Below are 18,326 nucleotides of genomic sequence, written 5' to 3'. Positions count from 1 at the left end.
TATATGCTCCATCTTTCTTGATGGCAAAATCCCTGGGAAGGAGACACTCCCTTAGAATGTCATTAAATGAGCACAGAATAAGCATGAAGTGAGTGGAATTATGTGGAAGGGATTCTGCATTTTACCCAAGCACTGGGCAGCCCCTGGGTATGGCTGTCCCTCCACAGTGCCCCGTCTGTCTAAGGCTTGGCCCACCCACTCAGATCCTCCTGGAAGCCACTGATACAGCATTTGCCTCTAGGAATTCTGCAGTGTTTGCTGAGGAGTCTCGGTTGACACCATCTGTCATTCCATATACAGATGTCTCCAAATGGCTATTGCCAAGGGCTGTGCCACACAGCACACACCTGTCCACATGCGGATTGATTCTGTTAAACTCTGCAGCCACCTTGCGGGCTGCTCTTCCCTGCCTCATTCCCTGCCTGCAGACCTTCCTTCTGTGCTCTCTGCTCTTAGAGGCCAGATTGATCTGTATTTTGATCAAGATGAGAAAGGAGATGGTAGACTGTGAATCAAGGATCTACCTCTCTCAGTAATTCACTGTGGCACCTTGGGCCACCTCCTGGCCCTCTCTGGGCCTCTGTTTTCTAACCCACAAAGTATGGATTTGGACCCAGTTACCTCCAATCACCCAAGTCTGCGAGTCTGCTACTAAGAAAAGTAAAAGGCAAGGAAGGACAGGACAGTACATATTGAGTTGCTGGGAGAAGCTCAGTCTAATAAAAATAATAAGTATAAAAATAATCGCCACCATGTACGTGAGCTTGCCTCGCCACGTCTGCACTGTGATCTTTGCGGGAGTAATCTTACTGAATCCTCTGCGCCAACCCTAGCAGGTGGGAACTACTTTTATCTTAATTTTTCTGATGAGGAGACTGAGCCTCAGAGATGTTAAGTAACCTGCCCAAAGCAGAGAGTTAATATGTCGGGATTCATCACAGATTCCTCTGCTCTTGGGAAGCCCAGAGCTCAGAAGCAGGAGTGGACCTGACTCAGGTGTGCTCTGAGGGCCAACTGTCCTTTCCAAAATGCCTCCTTTTATTTAGACACCAACATCCTTGCTATGTTGGGTTTTTCAATGAGCTTCCTTATTTTCTCCCTATTCTGTCCCATTCAGCAAAATGAATGAATAAATAAATATAGGTTTCTAATGAGATAAATGTAATTTTCTTCTAGAAATGAAGTGTTTGTTTCTCTTATTTCTCAAGCCAAAATAAATATTTCCTCTGTATTGGAAGTCCAGAAATAGGTTAAACTTTAATTAGAGTCTCATGGTTCAACAGTTGGAATGAGGATCAGGTAATAATGAAGAAACCCGTCCACACCCTGAGGAGAACCAGCGCCTCCTCCATTGGCTGTTTGAGCTCAGCCCACACCTAACAGCTCAGCTCAGAAGGTTTCTACCACCCACTCCACTTCCAATGCCTTTTAATATCCGCACAAAGTTTTCTCACATCGTGAGCTCCTCATGCTGTCACATACTTCCTGTACACATGCTGCTTCCTCAGCCTGGAATGCCATTACCTGGAGAACTCCATTCCCCTAAAGACTCAGGTCAGAAGTCACTTAGCACTCCTGTGCTACTAATGCAAAGCGTGATTATTCCTTCTCTTCTCTTCTGCATTTAAATGTTAAGCTATTGAGGGAAGAGGCTTGGTCTCATTGTCTTTGGAAAGCCTCATTGTCTGTGTTCACATTTCGTATATAATACAATTCAGTAAAGGTTTTGTAATATATGATTTTCATGTGTGTGTATCAAAAGCTAACATGCTCCCATGTCCTTTGGCTCAGTTATCCCCATGGCAATGAATTTATCCACAGGAAATAATTGAACAGGAGAAAGAAAGTTACACAGATGGAACTTCTATAAAATACGTATTTGCTAAACATTGGAAACAAGTTAAATGTTTATCAACAGAGTAAGGGTAAGTAAATTGAAGAAACATGACTTATTCTCTCATTCATTATACAAACATATAGACTGCCAAAGAGCTATCGGATGTACAGCAATTTATCAGATACCATCTGCCTTCAGTGAGTGCACGGTCTGGTAGAGTCTTCTAAAATGATAATTACCAAACTACACAGAAACTGAGCACTATTTGTGGTCTAATGTTAAGGGGAAAAGAAATGCGATTGTAAAACCATCTGTACATTATGATTGCAACTCTAAACATGTGAGAGTGTGAACAGCGTCTGGATGGGTGAATGCAGGAAGGACAAGATTGATGTGGTTAGACTGGATGACATTTTCTTTAGCATTATCACAGTCGTTTTTCAAACTTTAAAGTTTTAGATTGTCCCAAACGTTTCTAGGAAGAAAAAAAAAAGCTGTTCCCATGGCCCCGGCTCCCCAGGTTGGCAGTGGCATGAATGACGGGGTATTTTTCCAGAGGGGCAGAGGCCTGCCACAGGTGATTGGGAGGGAGTATTCGAGACGGTCCGGGAGAGTCGCTTAAGGAAGGCTGTCACTCAGTAGGCTGGGGAGTGCTTGCTGGGTGCCATTGTAAGAACTGGCCTCTTCTGTGTCTTGGCTGCGTCATGCAGCAGCACCGGACGCTCCTCCAAGTTTCGTCAGCATCACCACTTGGGCACAGTGCAGCAGCACCAGGTGTGGGGAAAGCAAAGGTCTAAGAAGCAGACAAAAAGGTTGGACCTGTGAGAGCTGGTAGCTAGTTCCCCATGCTGGAAAGGGTGATCTCTATGCAAAAGGTACCTTATCCCTCTTCTACAGACAAGGGAACTGAAGCTTGATTGGTCTCAAGCTGCCCAGGGGGCAACTGACAGAGTTGGGGTTGGAATCCATCCCTCCTTATCTGGGGGCAGAGTTCTTTCTATTTCCCCTACTGGCCTGGGAGCAGGTGGAGATGAATGAGGTCGTATGGAAGAGACGGGCTGAGAAGGTGGGTGGAGTCCTTTGGGAAGGAGGAGGCAATGGGAAATCTGTTGGTGGGAACTCATGGTGGGGGTATGAGAGGCCAAGCATTTGAGTTTGGACCTGATGCAGTAGGCAGCAGGGAGCCCTTGCAGGTTGGGGACGTGATGGAGGAGGGCTTAATGAAGAGGAGGCTGGTGTGATCAGGGGAGACACGGGGCCAGACACACGGTAAGGGTGATGTGTGGCATTTGTTCTGTGTAATCAAATAGTACCCACCCACTCAACTTCTTGGAAATACGTCTTTCTGCTTCTCTATTCACAAGATTGAACTGGAAGCTTCCCTCTTATATATCCCTTCCCCATGGAAACAGTGCCTTCCAGGATGAGCACTTGATACAAACGTGGTCTATCAGAGCACTTCCCTGGGAATTTTGCCTTTGCAGCTAGAAAAGCATGAGTGTCAGTCCCTCTCTGGTGATAAAGTTGTGTCACATAAGTCTGGGGAATCTATAATGACTAAAAGATTCAAATGAGGGAAGGGTTCAGGCCCTGGTTTCCCCTCAGTTTGAGAGCTCAGACACCCTTTTGCCTATGCCACAATGTGAACAATATTCATCACCCCCTTTTAACTAAACTAGTCTGAGTTGAATTTTTCTCATCTGTAAATAAAAAAGTTCTGACATTTGCAGTAAGAGACACGTCTACTCTTTGTCATTCAAATTTTGAGCACAATTCTCAAAAACACTCTGGGTTGTTTTGTGTGCATTGGGTCCATCATTTTGTGCTTGTAAGAAACAACAACAAAAATCTTTCCTCATTATCCAGCATCAGATTTAGGAACTCCAGTTTCTCTGTAGACACAAGGCTTTGTGAGTCCCTTCAGAGGAGGGACACACCTCCATCACTGGTGTGGTAGGTAAAATTGCTGCTCAGAACACTTCCCTGCCTGCTCCTTTGTGAGCTGGCTGGGGAGAAACCAACATGGACCGAGCGCCCGCACAGGACAGCCAGGCATTTCCCATACAGGTGGTAGAGGTATCTTCTGAACTTCTCCCCAGCAAACGCATAGATGAGAGGATTCAGGCAACAATGGCTAAATGCAACCGTCTCGGACACACTGAGGGCCAGCTTCAGCTCCTTCCTCAGGTCACAACTGGGAAAGAAGTCATACAGCTTAAGCGTCTCCAGGAAAACCATAATGTTGTAGGGTGTCCAGAAGAGGAAAAACACGACGACCACCAGAAGGATCAGTTTGACGGCTTTGGCTTTCTTTTGGTTCTTGCAGGAAAAGAGCGTCCGGATGATTCTGAAGTAGCAGAAACTCATAACGAGCAGGGGAAGCAGGAAGCCAAGAAGATTTGCTTCCACGTTGCGGAGCACGGGCCAGATTTCCTGGAGGACCTCGGGGTAGTCACCAAGGCATTCGTTTTCTTTCTCCTTTGTGAACATGAACTGGGGGGCTGCCACCAAGATGGCTGCTGCCCAGACACCTAGGCTGATGGTGACGCCATGCTGCACGGTCCGGTTGTTCATGGAGTTGGCTGCCAGGACGATGGCCAGGTATCTATCAATGCTGATGACTGTGATGAAGAATATGCTTCCAAAAAAGCCGATGAAGAAGAAGGCGGTAGTGAGTTTGCACAAAGCATTGTGGAGGCCCTGTTCACTTATCACATAGTGAGTCCAGAAGGGCAAGGTGGCTACAAACAGCAGGTCAGACAAGGCCAAGTTCAGGAGGTAAATGTCGGTGACACTCTTGGGCTTCTTGCTGTTGGTGAGGGCAAGCACCACCAACACGTTTCCTACCAGGCCGATGGCAAAGACAAGGCAATAGAAAACGGACAGGAAGACAGTCCCAAAGGCCACGACGTGCCCAATGTAACAGGCTTCAGCAGAATCGTCATACTCAAAGTCTTCTGGAACTGAATCAGTGGGCATGGTGAGGGCCTGGATCAAAAAGAAAAGCAAGTAACTGCGTTAGTTCTCAGAGAAACAAAGTGAGAATTCTGTGTGGCTCCATATGTGAGGCAGGCAGGAAGAAACAAATATAGGTTGGGTGCAAACTACATTTCCCAGCTTCCCACTTGCCAAGATGGTGAAGACAGCAAGACTCCTTTGACAGAGGAGACTCCTTTGACTTGCCCAATGCCATGCAGTAAATGGCTCCGTGGGCATTTGGCTCTAGGCTTTTTTTTTTAATGGAGTCTCGCTGTGTTGCCCTGGCTGGAGTGCAGTGGTGCGATCTCAGCTTACTGCAACCTCTGCCCCATGGGGTTCAAGCAATTTTCCTGCCTCAGCCTCCTGAGTAGCTGGGATTACAGACTTGTGCCACCACGCCTGGCTGATTTTTGCATTTTTAGTAGAGACGGGGTTTCACCATGTTTCCCAGGCTGGTCTTGAACTCCTGACCTCAGGTAATCCACCCGCCTTGGTCTCCCAAAGTGCTGGGATTACAGATGTGAGCCACCGTGCCTGGCCAGCTCTAGGCTTTTTGAAGCTTGAGACAGATCCGTATTTCTTTCACTGTCCAAAGTCTCTCCAAAACCTAGCTAGTTTGACCACGGTGTGGATAAGCAAGGGAGAACCATGGGCAGGAGAGGAGGGGTGAGATGGGCTGAATTAGGGGTGCAGCCATAATTCACACTTCCAGTCCAAACTTCCCCAAAACAATTCTCCATCCTCTTCCTTTATTTCCACCTTTCCAGCTCAGGCCCCTCACTTCTCCGTGAAGCTAGGCCTGGAGAAAGAAGTCTCAGACCCAGAACCCTGGGCAGAACAGCACCCAGAAGCCCTCATCTTTGTTTTTTGAGAACCACTTCACTTCCTCTTCTCCTTATAACCAACAAGTCCTTCTCTTTCTTAGCAGGTATCAGAGTCATTCACTCTAGAGGGAACACCGTGTTTGGGTTGCCCAGGACTTTCCTGGATTCAACCCTGAGAGTCCCCCCTGCTGGAAACCCCCCAGTCCCAGGCAGATCAGGACTGTTGGCCATCCTATAAGTCTAAGTGAAGAGGAGGAGTTGGCACCATTCAGGGTTCTGTAGTCGTAGAGGGGCTGTCTGATCCAAGATGGAGGCTGGGGCTCGGTTAGTCTGCTGTGCTAGGCTCCCGGTCACTAACTTCCCTACCATTACCAGCCTTATACTTCACTTTGGTCTGGTCTTCCCCACTATTCTTATCTCCTCTTTCCTTCGAGTATTCAAAAAAGAAGACGTTTCTGCACAGACTGCACTCCCCTTCTTTTCGCAGCCAGGACTTGCTGGTCATTCACTACAGAGCCGGCTGGGAGGCAGCCCTTTCACACTGCTCCTCTGGGCGTCTCCTCCTCTTCCCTGTGATACCACAGATGGGTCCCCCAGAAACCCTGAGGCTGCTCAGAACGGGCCTCCTGGTTGTCACTGCCTCCCTCCTCACCACAACTTACAGCACAGCTCACGCTTTAACCGAGGGAGTTTTCACACCCCACTACACCCTTTCCATGATGGTTTCACCCTGGTGGCGTCTCACCAAGATCAGGGCCCACCCAGCCAGGGTGTCACTTCTCCCTTCCCAGCCTCTGCTCCGAGCCCTGTATCTCAGCCGGACTCTCCCAGGATAAGTGGGCCAGGGCTTTACTCCCCGAGCTGTCACAGGCTGTGGAGAGTTCTCAACCCCAGGGAACATGTGCACCTTCTCTGCTTCAGGCTGCAGTGCCCTTTTCTCAGAGAAGAGTCTCTGGCTGTGACATTAATTAATAATATTTAAATCAAATGGTCTAATGTGGCTGGCATACAGCTGTTTTTGAGCCACATCAATGTCAGTTTCATATGACTCAAGCTGATATGTGGAGAAACAGGAATTGGTACTTCGTGCCTGTAGCTTGTCACAGAGCATGATCTTCCCAGACACGCTGCTGTAGGAGTAAAACTAGTCAAGTCCTTGGTGGTTCTGTGTTAGGGACCCTGGAGCTAGCTACTTCCTCCCTCCCCTTGCCCCACTGAGAAGAGCTGGCAAAGCTGACTCACGAGGTAGCCAAATCCAATAAAAACCACCCTGCGTCTCTGTGCCTGTGGTCAGTCCTTCAGCCTAGGAACTTCCGTGGACTCGGAACCCTGTAGCTGTCCACTCTGGCTGGGTGATGGGTGAGCTTGGAACCTCTGAGCCTGACAGTCCTTGTCTGCAAGATCAGGATTGATCCTCGTGCCTGCCCACAGGACTGTTTTAAATGGAGCACCGGGCACAGTGTGTCGCATACAGCAAGCACTTAATACATGTCTAGTTTGTTTCCTGCATTATATGAAGAAGAAGAAGCTCTTTGGATCTTTGGAATCATCGAGGCTGCCTGTGGGCTCCTATGTTTCACCTCTACCTGGGTATCCTGGGAATTTGGTCTTTAAAGGTCACTTTATATATTTTTTTCCCTGAAATGAGACACGCTTTCTTTTCAGATTATTCTGGGGGGAGGGGAAGGAAGCCACCCTTTACTGAGCTTTTACTAAACTGTCAGGCTCATGGCTCTACTTAGATCATTATTGATCTAATGTTTTCTGCAAATCTGAAAAAAATGTTCTATATTTAATTCACTGCCCTGCTGAATGGCTGTGGGGATATTTATGATGAGAGGAAAAGGAGGAGTGGGACAAGAATATGGAGAACTTTCCAGTAACTGACTGCCTGGTTGAGTGGCAGAGGGGTCCCAAATCAGGCTGTCTGCCTGACGGGGTGCCTGGGCTCAGGGCTGCCACCTGCACAGGGACGTCTTCTCTAATTTGCACCAAGTCTCCATATAAGCTGGGGGTGGTTCTGGCTTGTCAGGGAGCTCATGGAAAGATCAGTCAGGACAGTCTAGGCCAGGAAGGGGCTCGTCTTCTCAACAGGGAAAATTCACATAAGACTTTGATGGAGTGGGTCAATGCATCTTCTGCAGATGGGATGCAAATTCAGACATGCTCTGGGATGGAGGGTTTTGCCCAACTCTTGGTAACATTATGTATTGAGAGCCAAATGGCTGGTTATGGGCATCCATCTGGCTTGGGACTGCACCCTGCCATCCAGGGGGTCTGCAAAGGAACACTCTGCAGCCCTCATCCTGGCTCCCTGCTGTCTCAGAATCCCCAGTGAAGACCCTAGAATCGCCGTGACTCCCGCAGGAGTCTGTCAGTGCTGGCGCAGTGGGCGGTCACCCAGCATGTTGTGGTCCCTGCTGTGAGCCATCCGGACCACATGGGAAGGAACGGGACAGATATCCCTTTCTATGAGTTCCCCCGTGACCCTGAGGAGCGGCACTGGTCACTGAGGGACATTGTTGATCTTCATGGTCACATTCCCATTTTGCACATATCATGCCTCACAGGAGGACAGCTGGGTGAAGCACCTGGCCCAGGCCACGGCTAGAAGCAGGGGGAGCACGACTGAGGCCACGGCCTGTGCTCTTCCCACTCTCCCTCGAAGATGAAGGAGACTCAGGCCCTGGGCTTAAGGGCCAAATCCTGGCATCGGAGAAGAGTCAAGGATGCAGTGACTATCAAACAGTTGAGCCCAAAATCCAGTGGTTAAAAAGGCATCAAAACAACAGCCTCAGCTTCCTCCTCTAAAAAATAATGCCTTTGGTTTGCTGAGAGCATAAGAATGAAATTACATTAAATTGCTTATTGGGATTTATCCTAGATACACACACACACACACACACACGCTCCAGCAAGTGTGTACACTGTCACTGCAGCAAGCTTGAAATATACATGAAGGGAAACAACCCCAATGTCCATCACTAGGGACAGATCAAAGTACAATAAATCTAATTAATCTAATTCATGGGACAATAAACAGCTGCTTAAGAACACAGTTTCCAGCTCTTAGAAACAGGAAAAACAACAAAAACAGACATATCTAAGTATTGTATTAGGAGACCAACTCTAAGACATACTGGTAAGTGAAAAAAGCTGGGTGAGGTACCATGTACACACAGTCATTTGCGGGACCATGTACACATAGTCATTCCCGCTGTCATTTGCGAGAAAGAATGATGTGCGCGTATTTTCTATAATTTATGCTTTTCTCCCTGGAGGGGAAATCTGCAGGATACCGTAGGCCACTTCTCTCAAAGCAGAACTGATAACAGTAGACCCAGACTCCTTAAAAGAAACTGGTCCATGATGCATCCCTGAATCGGTTGGGTTTCTCCCCTCTGGGCTCATAACGCAGCAGGCTGACCCTCAGGGATTGGTGAGTGGAAAATGGAAGGTGGGATATCATTTGCCCTTCCAGCCACCACTAGGTGGTCCTCACTGCCAGACCCCCAAGAATCTAGCTCCCATCAAAGATGCTGAGGAAACTGGGGTCATTTTCTCTGGAGAAGAAAAGGCTGAAAGCTGAAGGGTTAGCCTACTTTCTGCCTTCAAATAGATGACAGTGCTTTTAAGAGCCCCATGTTTCACAGAAGCCCACACATTTCCAGGCGGGAATGTCTGAGAGGCCCTGGGCAGGTCACTCCGCTCTGCTTCAGTTTCTTGCTGGATGAAATTAAAGCATTGGACCAGACCACCTCTAGGGTCCTTGCCAGCTCCTGCATGCTCAATTTTTCAGCAAGAATCAAACACAGTTTTTTTGTTTGTTGTTTTCGTTTGTTTGAGACAGGATCTCGCTCTGTTGCCCAGGCTGGAGTCCAGTAGCATGATCATAGCTCACTGCAGCCTTGAACTCCTGGGATCTAGCAATCCTCCCACCTCGGTCTCCCAAGTAGCTGGGAGTGTAGGCGTGCACCACCATGCCCAGCTATTTTTTGTAGATATGGGGTCTTACTATGTTGAGCAGGCTGGTCTTGAACACTGGGCCTTAAGAGATCCTCCTGCCTGGGCCTCTCAAAGGGCTGGGATTACAGGTGTGAACCATTATGCCTGGCCAAGGAAGCAGTCTTAAAGAGCAACATGAGTCCTAGGTCAGCAAAAGTGTGCTCTATTGTCAACAGAGAGGCTGCCAGCAGCGTGCCCCGGGAACATGAGATTCCTGGGGCACAGCCTGTGAGCATTCAGATGAGGTTCTGTTTGGAGATAGAGAGCTGGAGCAGTTGATCAAGTCTTGGCAAATCTCATTTTCCTTGTACTAGATAGTCGGCTGCCATGCCCAGACCCCTGACAGTTTGGGAAGCCAAGTTTTACCAGGTCCTTATGGTTTTCTCATTTATGATGGCAGCAATTTTTATAACACACACTCCTCGGATTGCAGAGAGAGCTGAGGCTGATGGGGAGAGGGATGCTGAATTCCATGTGAAGGAGCTATAAGGAAACATTTTATACCCCAACCCCTATGCAAGTAAATGGAGTGACTGTCTATTCCTATAGCAATGATCCCACCTAGAACCGCACGGCATTATCTACCCACCAGGGATTCACACAGGCCAATGCACACCCAAACCCCGCCTCCAAAAAAAAAATAGCAACAGCAGAACCCTGTTGGGTTTAGTGAGCTCCCCTTTACAAACCCTACCATTATTTTGTATTTGACACCCCTCCCTTTCCTTCCCTCTTCAAAATACTTTACAGAATTTATTTATTTATGTCAAAGTAAACTGTGAAATTTTGAAGGGAAATGCTTCATAACGTTTTTAATAATTGAAAAAGAGATGGACTTGTTAACGTTTAATTATTAATTAAGTGATATTTTTGAGCATCTGTACCATATTCTAGTCTAAGTAAAAATTAAAAATAAAAGTCTTTAATTCTTCTTGTTAAAAATAAGGAAAGAGATCTTCTCACCTCCTTTTTTTCTTAGAGCATTTACTTTAGAAAACTTTTTTTTTTTTTTACACAGAGTTTTACTCTTGTCACCCAGGCTGGAGTGCAATGGCACGATCTCGGCTTACTGCAACCTCCACCTCTGGGTTCAAGTGATTCTCCTGCCTCAGACTCCCGAGTAGCTGGGATTACAGGCACCCACTACCACGTTCAGCTAATTTTTGTATTCTTAGTAGAGATGGGGTTTCACCATGTTGCCCAGGCTAGTCTCGAAATCCTGACATCAGGTGATCCACCCACCTCAGCCTCTCAAAGTGCTGAGAATACAGGCATGAGCCACTGCACAGGCTTAGAAAAGTTTTAAGTACTTTCTCCTCTCTTTGAATGTATATAAATCCTTTTGAAACTTGATAGGCTTTTTGTGAGCTTTAAGAGCGAGGCTAGTCTCTTCCAAGGACCTGGAATGTAAACAAACAGAAGGGAAACAGTACTTCTGTCTCCTAGTTTCTGTAGGAAGGTAGTAACCTAACTTAAGAGCCTTGCTCCGGGCTGCAAAATTGCCACTTGTCTTAAAGATAAATTTGTTTCTCCTCTGGGTAGAGCCAGTTAGCTAACATGAGCAGTTACCCTAATTACCAGGTAAATTTAGAGTGAAGCTTGTATGACCAATGGCTGGCAAGACCTCTTACTTGAGGAATGGTTATTGCTTGTCTCGGTAACATGTATGTAACAGGTTGCATCTGCTTGGCTGTATAAAAGGAGAAGATTTCTTTCTGTCCTTGCAACCGCTTAGTAGACGGCAGTAATGCACAGCTCATTTTGGTTACTGCTTATTCAATAATAAAACTGCTCTTTCTCTACTACTTTTGTGGAGAGAATTTCTGTGTTGAAGGAAGATTTTGTTAATTACATTTCACCAATACTAGACACTGTGCTAAATTCTGTAGAGGTAAAAGTGTTTAAGATACAGTACCTACAAGTGTTTATTATTGTTTAGTAATAGAATATAAGAAAAGTTACAGGAAGCTCAAGGATTGGACCTCTATATCTGTCTCCTTAAAAACGGGGGGAAGGTGATCCAGAGGCCATCACATTAAAAAAAAACAAAGCTGCCATTTAAGCTGATGTTTTAAGGGTGGGGGAAGTCTTCCAGGTTGACCAAGATGGAGGTGGCAGCAAATAGGGGGTGGGCTTTGAAGACAAAGGCACAGAAGGTCTAAGCATAGGAAGGTTTCCTGGGGCCGAGGCCAGGCAGAGGGAAGTAGAAACGGAAGGCAATGAAGATGGTAGAGTTGGGAGGGGCCGACGTGCTCCCGGGAGTGTGCAGGAAAGTCAGTTTCGGCAAGTGCAGGGCTTTGAGGAAGGATGCGGAGAAAGCCAAGGCTGCAAAGGCAGAATAGGGACAAAGAGAGGGGCCTCAAATTCCACACTAAGGAACTACAAGGAAAAATGATGAAACACCTTGAAATAGGCACAGCCTGAAGATTACTGGGAGTCCTTTCTCGTATACTCTTTGGGGCTTCCTCCCCCTTTTATTACCTGAGCTAATTTTATAGCACTGTAGATGATAGAAAACAGCAGTGCAAATGACTCTTTCTCATGCAAATACAAATTGTGTCCGGTGGACTTGCACTGAATAAATGCCCTGTGGATAAGGACCAATTTTGCCTTTTTCTGTAAATTTGTCTCAGTATTTCTGGAAGCATCTCACCCATGATGTTGGCGTGGCTGTAAACGGCTCATTCTCGCTGCTGCATAGGAGTCCACTGTGTGACTATTCCATCATTTATTATCATGTCTACTGCTAATGCACACATAGGTGGCTTTCAGTTTGTTGCGAGTTTGGACAATGTTGCCATGAAAATTTCTGTGTGTGTACATCTCTTACAACATGGATGCATTTTAAAAGTTTAGTGTTGGCCGGTGTGATGGCTCATACCTGTAATCCCAGCACTTTGGGGGGCCAAGGCGGGTGGATTGCCTGAAGTCAGGAGTTCAAGACCAGCCTGGCTCACATGGTGAAACCCTGTCTACACCAAAAATACAAAAATTAGCCGGACATGGTGGCGGGCACCTGTAATCCCAGCTACTCGGCAGGCTGAGGCATGAGAATCGCTTGAACCCAAGAGGCGGAGGTTGCAATGAGCCAAGATCATGCCGTTGCACTCTAGCCTGGGTGACAAGAGCAAAACTCTGTCTCAAAAAAAAAAAAAAAAAAGTTTAGTGTTGAGCTAAAAACCAAAAAGTAGACCTACTGTTTGAGTCCAAATATGAAGATCAAAAATAGGCAAAGCTAAACTATATAGTTCAGGGACATTTAAATTGAGTCAAACTACATGGAAAAGCAAGGAAGTCATCGCTATAAAAGTCAGACTTGTGGTTCCTTGTGGGAGAGGAAGGGGCTGTGGTCAGGTAGGGACATGAGAGAGGCTTCTGGGGTTCTCTTTCTCAGCCTGGATGGCAGTAATGTGAGAAATTAAATCTAACACTTTGCTAACCTGGACATTGAAAGGAGTTTATTGCAAAATACGACACACTGGAAGGAGACTTTCCATTTTCTCCTGAAGCCCACTTTAAGGGAAAAACAAAGGTGGTCTGGAAGACGTTTAAAGACACGTTGTAGAGCCTTTCCTCCCTACTCCTGATCTAAAGACACGTAATATAGCTTTTCCTCCCTACTTACAATCTAAAAAGCTGCACTTCGGCCAAACAAGATGAGGTGGTTGGAGCATCAGCTGTGGCTGGCGTGCCTTGAGGATCCCTCCTGCACAGCAGCTATCGGATTCCCAGCCCCTCAGAGGGCAGGTGGGATCAGGGTTCAGCTAGAAACCCCAACTTTCCCTTGGCTCTTCTGGGCAAAGTAATGATGCCAGAGAACCTGACCTCCTGGAAATCCTGGGCTGTGCTGCTGGGAATCAGAACAAGTCCTGGAGACGGCAGCTAAGATCTGGATTCTGCCACTCTGGTTCCACTCCCTCCCACGACCGGGACCTTCCATGGAGCAGCAGAAGGTCCCCTCCTTGTTCAGCTCCTCCGTTACAGGTGCTGGTTCCAAACATCTCTGGACTCAGGATTCTGGGTCAGAGGCTGGGGCTGGGAGGAGGAGTTGGATACCTGGATCCCGGGAAGGAGGTTCTTTGAGGCTAGGGTCTCTGGCTAGGGAGGACCGTACCTGACATTGCCACTGTGCCATAGCTGCCCAGGGCCGGGCGGGGTTCCTCGTGGGCTGAAGTGGGGTGGAAAGGGGATAGACGATCGTCCTGACTGGGTCAGCTCTACCACGTTCTTTGCTCTCCTGCCCCTACAGCTCTGGATTCTTCACAACCTCATTCAATAGTAGTCAGTGTGTGTCAGGTATTCAAACGTTCTGAGCCTCAGTTTCCCCATGATAAACAACATATATTGTTTCTTGAGCACCAAAGGTATGGCAGGCAGTGTGTTTGGGACTTTCTATACCATGCTCTTAATCCTTGCAGAAAGTCGACACACCCATTACATGGCTTCACAGGCTGATGGACAATCTCCATTTTAAAAGCAGGAAACCGACTTAGCAAGTGCTGTGCACAGTTACCACATGCAGGACTTTATTCCAAAGCCAAGCTGCCTATGTCCCCATCTGTGGAGCAGGGCCAGCTGTGGAGCAGGGTTCAGGGGCAGACTTTGTGGAGACTGGCACGTGGCTGAGGAATAGGAGGTGCTCCCTTCCCGGAGGTGTGGCAACTGCCAGGTCAGTCTGAGCACTAAGAAGAACCACACTGAATTTGGGCTGAGACTATTTCCTGCCCTGCCTTCCTTCGTGAAAATAAAGCCAAGCAAAGAGGAAGATGAAAGAATCCCACCCTAGCCTTCCTGAGCTTATTTCTCATTCCCAGGGGTTTTGAACTCTAACCCACTGCCCCCATTCCCAGCCCGCAGTGGTCCCCAAGGCTCTGCAGCACAGATCCACCCCCACCCTGCCTCCTCTTCGGAAACCCAGGTCCCTCCAAAGCGCCCTCGAGGCCTGCGATGAACTGTGCCCCAGCAAGACAAGCTTTCTTGCCTGCTTTCACATGCTTCAATTTTCCTTTTCTTGGCTCCATTTTTTTCTGCCTCAAGCTTTCTACCTCAAGTATTTCCAAAATTAATTTTTTGTGTGAGAATGGGAGGTTGAAAAAATCCTAAAACGTTTTAGCTGTTCTCTGGACTGAGCTATAAACTCACAAAGCAAGGACTGCAGGCTGTGTGAGGCTGTGAGTGCCAGAGGTGAGGCGAGGGAAAGAGCAGCAAGCCGCGACCCGTCCTCAGCTGGGCCCGATGGGTTTCCTCCTGTCTTGCACTCATAGCTTCTTTCTGAAGACCATGTTTTTCACCCACACAAACCTGAGCCTGAGTGTCCTCACAATGGCTATGACAGCATACATCCAAATTGAATATTGAAATTATGCTAGCAATTTATTAATTAAAATAGCTTTTATTATAGATTCAATATACGTTCATTATAAAAAACTCTAGATGGCACAAAAAATGGAAGAAAAAGGAAAAACACCCATGAAACTATCTGCAATGCAATTTCCTAGAATCAACCACAGCAAGCTTTTAGCTTTTCTCTATCTAAACTTTATATACACGTTTTATATTTATATTAAGTGCATTTATAGTTATATTAAATGCAGATACAATTTTAAAAACTTTATCATTAAATTTTCAAATAAAAAGCAACTTTTCAAATAAAAGCAACGAGAACCTCTTTGTAGCCATCACCTGAGTTCAACAATTAGCAACTCATGGTCAATACTTCCTCGGCTTCCCACTTAGTCTCTATGGAATAATTTAATTTCACCCATAAACACGTGTGCATCTCTAAAAGATAAGGACCCTTTTTTTAAAAAAAAAACCTTTAATACAATTTTTCACCTCAAAAAATTAGCAGCCGGGCATGGTGGCTCACACCTGCAATCCCAGCACTTTGGGAAGCTGAGGCAGGTGGATAACGAGGTCAGGAGATTGAGACCATCCTGGCTAACACAGTGAAACTCCATTTCTACTAAAAATACAAAAATTTAGCAAGGCGTGGTAGTGCGCACCTATAGCCCCAGCTACTCGGGAGGCTGAGGCAGGAGAATCACTTGAACCTGGGAGGCGGATGTTGCAGTGAGCCGAGATTATGCCACTGCACTCCAGCCTGAGCAACAGAGCGAGACTCCATCTCAAAAAAAAAATTAGCAATAGTTCCTCAACAGCATCCAGATGCAATTTTATATTATGCTCTTTTCAGTTAGTGTAAAATCATGAGCTTTTCTCCATGTCTCTAAAATGTAGTTACAAATGCTTCTAATCTTATTCCGTCAGGTTGAGTGTATTATAAATAATTCGATCAATCCTTGTCTCCCACTCCTCCATCCCCTTGGACGTGTTTAGGCTACAACATCCCCAGGATAATGGCTTCCGTTGCCTGCACATAAGGCAGATGAGCATCACTATTCTGCTGGCTGTGCACTGCTCCACCCCACCCACAGGTACCCAACTAGTCCTGTGCACCTACCTGCCGTGGACTGCCAAGGGAGCCTCTAGATGTGCCAATCAGCCACCCTGTCCTGTGCAGACGCTACCAGACACGAGTATTTCCCTTTCCCTCCCTCTAAGGGCATTTTATTTGCAAAGTTAGCCAATAGTATCTGGTTTCCTGTGAGGGAGACTATCTTTAGATGCCACCACAGCCAAGCTCACATACTCCAGGGTGGAGGCCAGCTGTCAATGGGAGGGCCTGACTTTACAAACCTGGAAGACTTGGACCTCAGGGAAGACTGCGGAGCTGGAGGGAGAGAGGTGTCACTTACCCCAACCTGGAGGTGGGGGCAGGGAGCAGACCCTGCAGTCAGCACAGCACAGTCAGCGCTCATCAGTGGGGAGCCTTCAGGAGCTGGGAGAGCTCGTGGGGCTCTCAGCTTCCCTGTCCATAAGAGGAAGCTCATAGTACTCACTAAACTACATTGGGGCACACATAGTTCTTCTTCTCAAAGTGTGGTCCCAGGCACTGGGAGCTTATTAAAGACTGCCTCAAGCCCTGCCCTGTATCTACTGAATTAGAATCTGCATTTTAGAGAAATTCTTGGAAGACTGATATGCACCCTGAGTTTGAGAAGCTGTGGTGCTGAAGGCGTCTAGTGAGTATCTTGCACCTGGTAGATACTCAATAAATATTTTTTCCTCACCTCTCTGCCCCAAGGCATTTAGTGGCTCCCTGTACCCATCAGTCAAGCCTGGATCACTTGCCTGAGGACACAGCTTTCACCCGGGACCTGGCGTAGGCTCCTTTCACAGTCTCTCCCCTGCCCCTCCTGCCCCGCAGTGGGGAGCCTGGTGGGCTCCAGTGTCCATCTGTGCTCCTGCACCCTGGCCTGGCCAGCTTGGCCCTTTGACTGCAACGTGAATCTCAACCGCCACTGCCTCCCCACCTTCCCATCACTTCTTACTTGCCTGGCCCCTCCCTGCGGCACGGCAAGGCACGTGCTATCCAGTTCTGATCCCGGCCCGCTGTAGGCCTCCAATACACCTTCACTTGATGGCCCATGACTCCTTCGAGTCCCCTCTGGCCCGTTGCTGCCCACGTCCCAGCCCGTGCCCGGTGCTCTCTTGACTCTAGTCGCCGCGGTCTCCTGAGGACAGGCGGTGCTTTGTGTACTCCCCACCTTGCCCCTCCTCATCTCCCCCAACCCCAGGACAGAGCTGGGGCTGCAGTGCAGTGCCGAGGGCAAGGCGGGCTGCTCACCGCGGAGGAAGTCCACCTCCACCGTCAGTTTCCCTTCTTTGTTCCTGGCCTCAGCGTTTGGCCACCTTCCCCTGCCTTTGGCCAGAAGTCTGCAGGACAAAAAGCCGCTCCCCGCCCACTCTCTGGCACTGGCCCCTCCCCACCCCACCCCACCCCATGGCACATCTCCTGGGGTCCACTCAGCAGGGCCAGCTGCCCCAGCCCCTTCCTTGCTTCTGACTCTCCTCCTCTTCTGAGGGCTCCTTTCTGGGATCCGGCTGAGACTCTCCCTCTCTTCCCGTCCCACCCTCTTGAGGACCGTCTCATCCACCCATATCAGTAATCCCCTCTGTGGACGAGGTCACAGCTCTACCTCCAGCAGGGCCTGGATAACTTCCCAAGCCCACCCGACCTTCTTCGTTTTCTGTCTTTACCCCACTGGCCGTTCTCCACCCAGAAGCCAGAGAGCTCTTCCTGAAACCCAAGTCTGCCAGCTGAAGAGCCTGCAGGGGGGCCGCCCCTTCTCACTTCCTACAGCGCTCCCACCACTTCCACTTCCCCAGCACGCCTGTGGTGGGCTCTCTTCCCTTCCCAAGTCACCTGGCTGTCCTGTCCGGGACGCGATTTTACCCTCTTTTAAAGCTAACAAATAAGCCTTTATGCGCCACAGCTGCCGGCAGCAGGTAGGACTTCCTGCGGGGCAGGCATGAGCACCAGCGTCCAGCGTTATTGCCCTGTCCCCCAAGCCCCAGAGTGATGCCATGGCTCAGACAGATACCTGTGCATGTGTGAGGGGTGGGGAGGTTAGAGGAGGGGAACGCTGAGCTTGGGGAATGGGCCATTTTAGAGCAGGCAGTAAGCACGTGTGTTATTTTGCCCTGAGTGGGAGGTCAGCTGAGCCCTCAAGGTTGCTCACCGCAAGCTCAACCCTGCGAAATGGACCAAGAGAGGAGCATTAGTGCCTTGCGTTCTTGACACACTCACAGAGATGGAAGGAGCCTCAGCAGCCTTC

The 18,326-nt window shown here is 48.2% G+C and overlaps 1 protein-coding gene across 1 annotated transcript; it reads right to left on the bottom strand.

The window, feature by feature from the left end:
* Positions 1 to 1,231: 1,231 nt before the first annotated feature.
* CX3CR1 (C-X3-C motif chemokine receptor 1) lies at positions 1,232 to 16,191 on the bottom strand. The gene is made up of 2 exons (XM_012455625.2): positions 16,109 to 16,191; positions 1,232 to 4,825 (listed from the first exon to the last, which is right to left on the bottom strand). Exon 2 carries the CDS (start codon positions 4,814 to 4,816, stop codon positions 3,758 to 3,760), a length of 1,059 nt encoding a protein of 352 aa, XP_012311048.1. The 5' UTR covers positions 4,817 to 4,825; positions 16,109 to 16,191; the 3' UTR covers positions 1,232 to 3,757.
* Positions 16,192 to 18,326: the final 2,135 nt, after the last annotated feature.

The sequence above is a fragment of the Aotus nancymaae genome, unplaced genomic scaffold (genome assembly GCF_030222135.1).
Source record: "Aotus nancymaae isolate 86718 unplaced genomic scaffold, 86718_ANA_hifiasm-v0.15.2.pri h1tg000038l, whole genome shotgun sequence".
NCBI lineage: Eukaryota > Metazoa > Chordata > Mammalia > Primates > Aotidae > Aotus > Aotus nancymaae.
The sequence above is the reverse complement of the archived record's forward strand: the minus strand, read 5'-3'. Positions and strand labels throughout refer to the sequence as shown.